The sequence below is a fragment of the Eurypyga helias genome, unplaced genomic scaffold (assembly GCF_000690775.1).
Source record: "Eurypyga helias isolate BGI_N326 unplaced genomic scaffold, ASM69077v1 scaffold44420, whole genome shotgun sequence".
Lineage (NCBI taxonomy): Eukaryota > Metazoa > Chordata > Aves > Eurypygiformes > Eurypygidae > Eurypyga > Eurypyga helias.
The window spans coordinates 1-832 of record NW_010227141.1 but is presented as its reverse complement, the minus strand read 5'-3'; the positions used below and the strand labels follow the sequence as shown (position 1 = coordinate 832).

The 832-nt window shown below is 49.0% G+C and overlaps 1 protein-coding gene across 1 annotated transcript; it reads right to left on the bottom strand.

Moving 5' to 3' along the window:
* Window positions 1-548: 548 nt before the first annotated feature.
* LOC104512451 (homeobox protein Nkx-6.2-like) lies at window positions 549-806 on the bottom strand (the record flags this gene model as incomplete). Its single annotated transcript, XM_010155434.1, has 1 exon — window positions 549-806. A coding segment is annotated over one exon (258 nt), but the record flags the coding sequence as incomplete, so codon positions are not given.
* Window positions 807-832: the final 26 nt, after the last annotated feature.

Genomic DNA, 832 nt, shown 5'->3' with positions numbered 1-832 from the left:
AATAATTTATTGATTTATACAAAGTCTTTCCAACCCGCGTGGAGACGTCGTTTGATCCCAACGTAAAATCAAGTGTCCATTTTTCTCTCGTGCTTTTTTGGGTTGTTTTCTCTTTCGATATTATTAAGCATAAAATCCAGAGGCAGGAGAAATCAAACCGCCAAAACACCGAGTAGAAGGAGGGAGTGAAAGAAAACAGCCGTTTTTACACTAGAAATATACATCACAAAATTCTGAAATTTATGTACAGAGTGGCTTGAGCTTGGATTTGGCGACCCATAGAAAACGTGACAAACGTGATTGTTAGGAGCAGGAAACCGGCAAGGAGGCTGGAAGAGAGGGGCAAACCTTCAAGGGACACAGAACCAAACCGGGGAAGTTGGAAAAATTCCTCTGAAATGTACATCGATGAGAAGGAAAATAATTTCATAACTTATTCTGTAAAAAATATATACATTTCACATACATCTTGGGCTGTACAACACACCACTTGGAACATCCAGCTACAGCTCGGCCCCGGCGCTGCCCACCTCGGCGCCACCGCGCCCTCACAAGGTGTCCGAGCTGGTGCTGCAGGGGCTGACGAGGGACAGGTTCGTGGGTTTGTGCTTTTTCAATAGCCTCGTGATTTTTTCGTCGTCTGAGTTGGGGTCCAGGGGCTTGTTGTACTCGTCATCGTCCTCATTGTCCGAGCTCTCCTTCAGCTTCTCGGTCTCCGAGTCGTGCTTCTTCTTCGCCGAGGCCATCTCCGCCGCGTGCCGCTTCCGCCACTTGGTCCGTCTGTTCTGGAACCAGACCTGGGCACAGGCACCGGGCACGGCTCAGCCCCGCC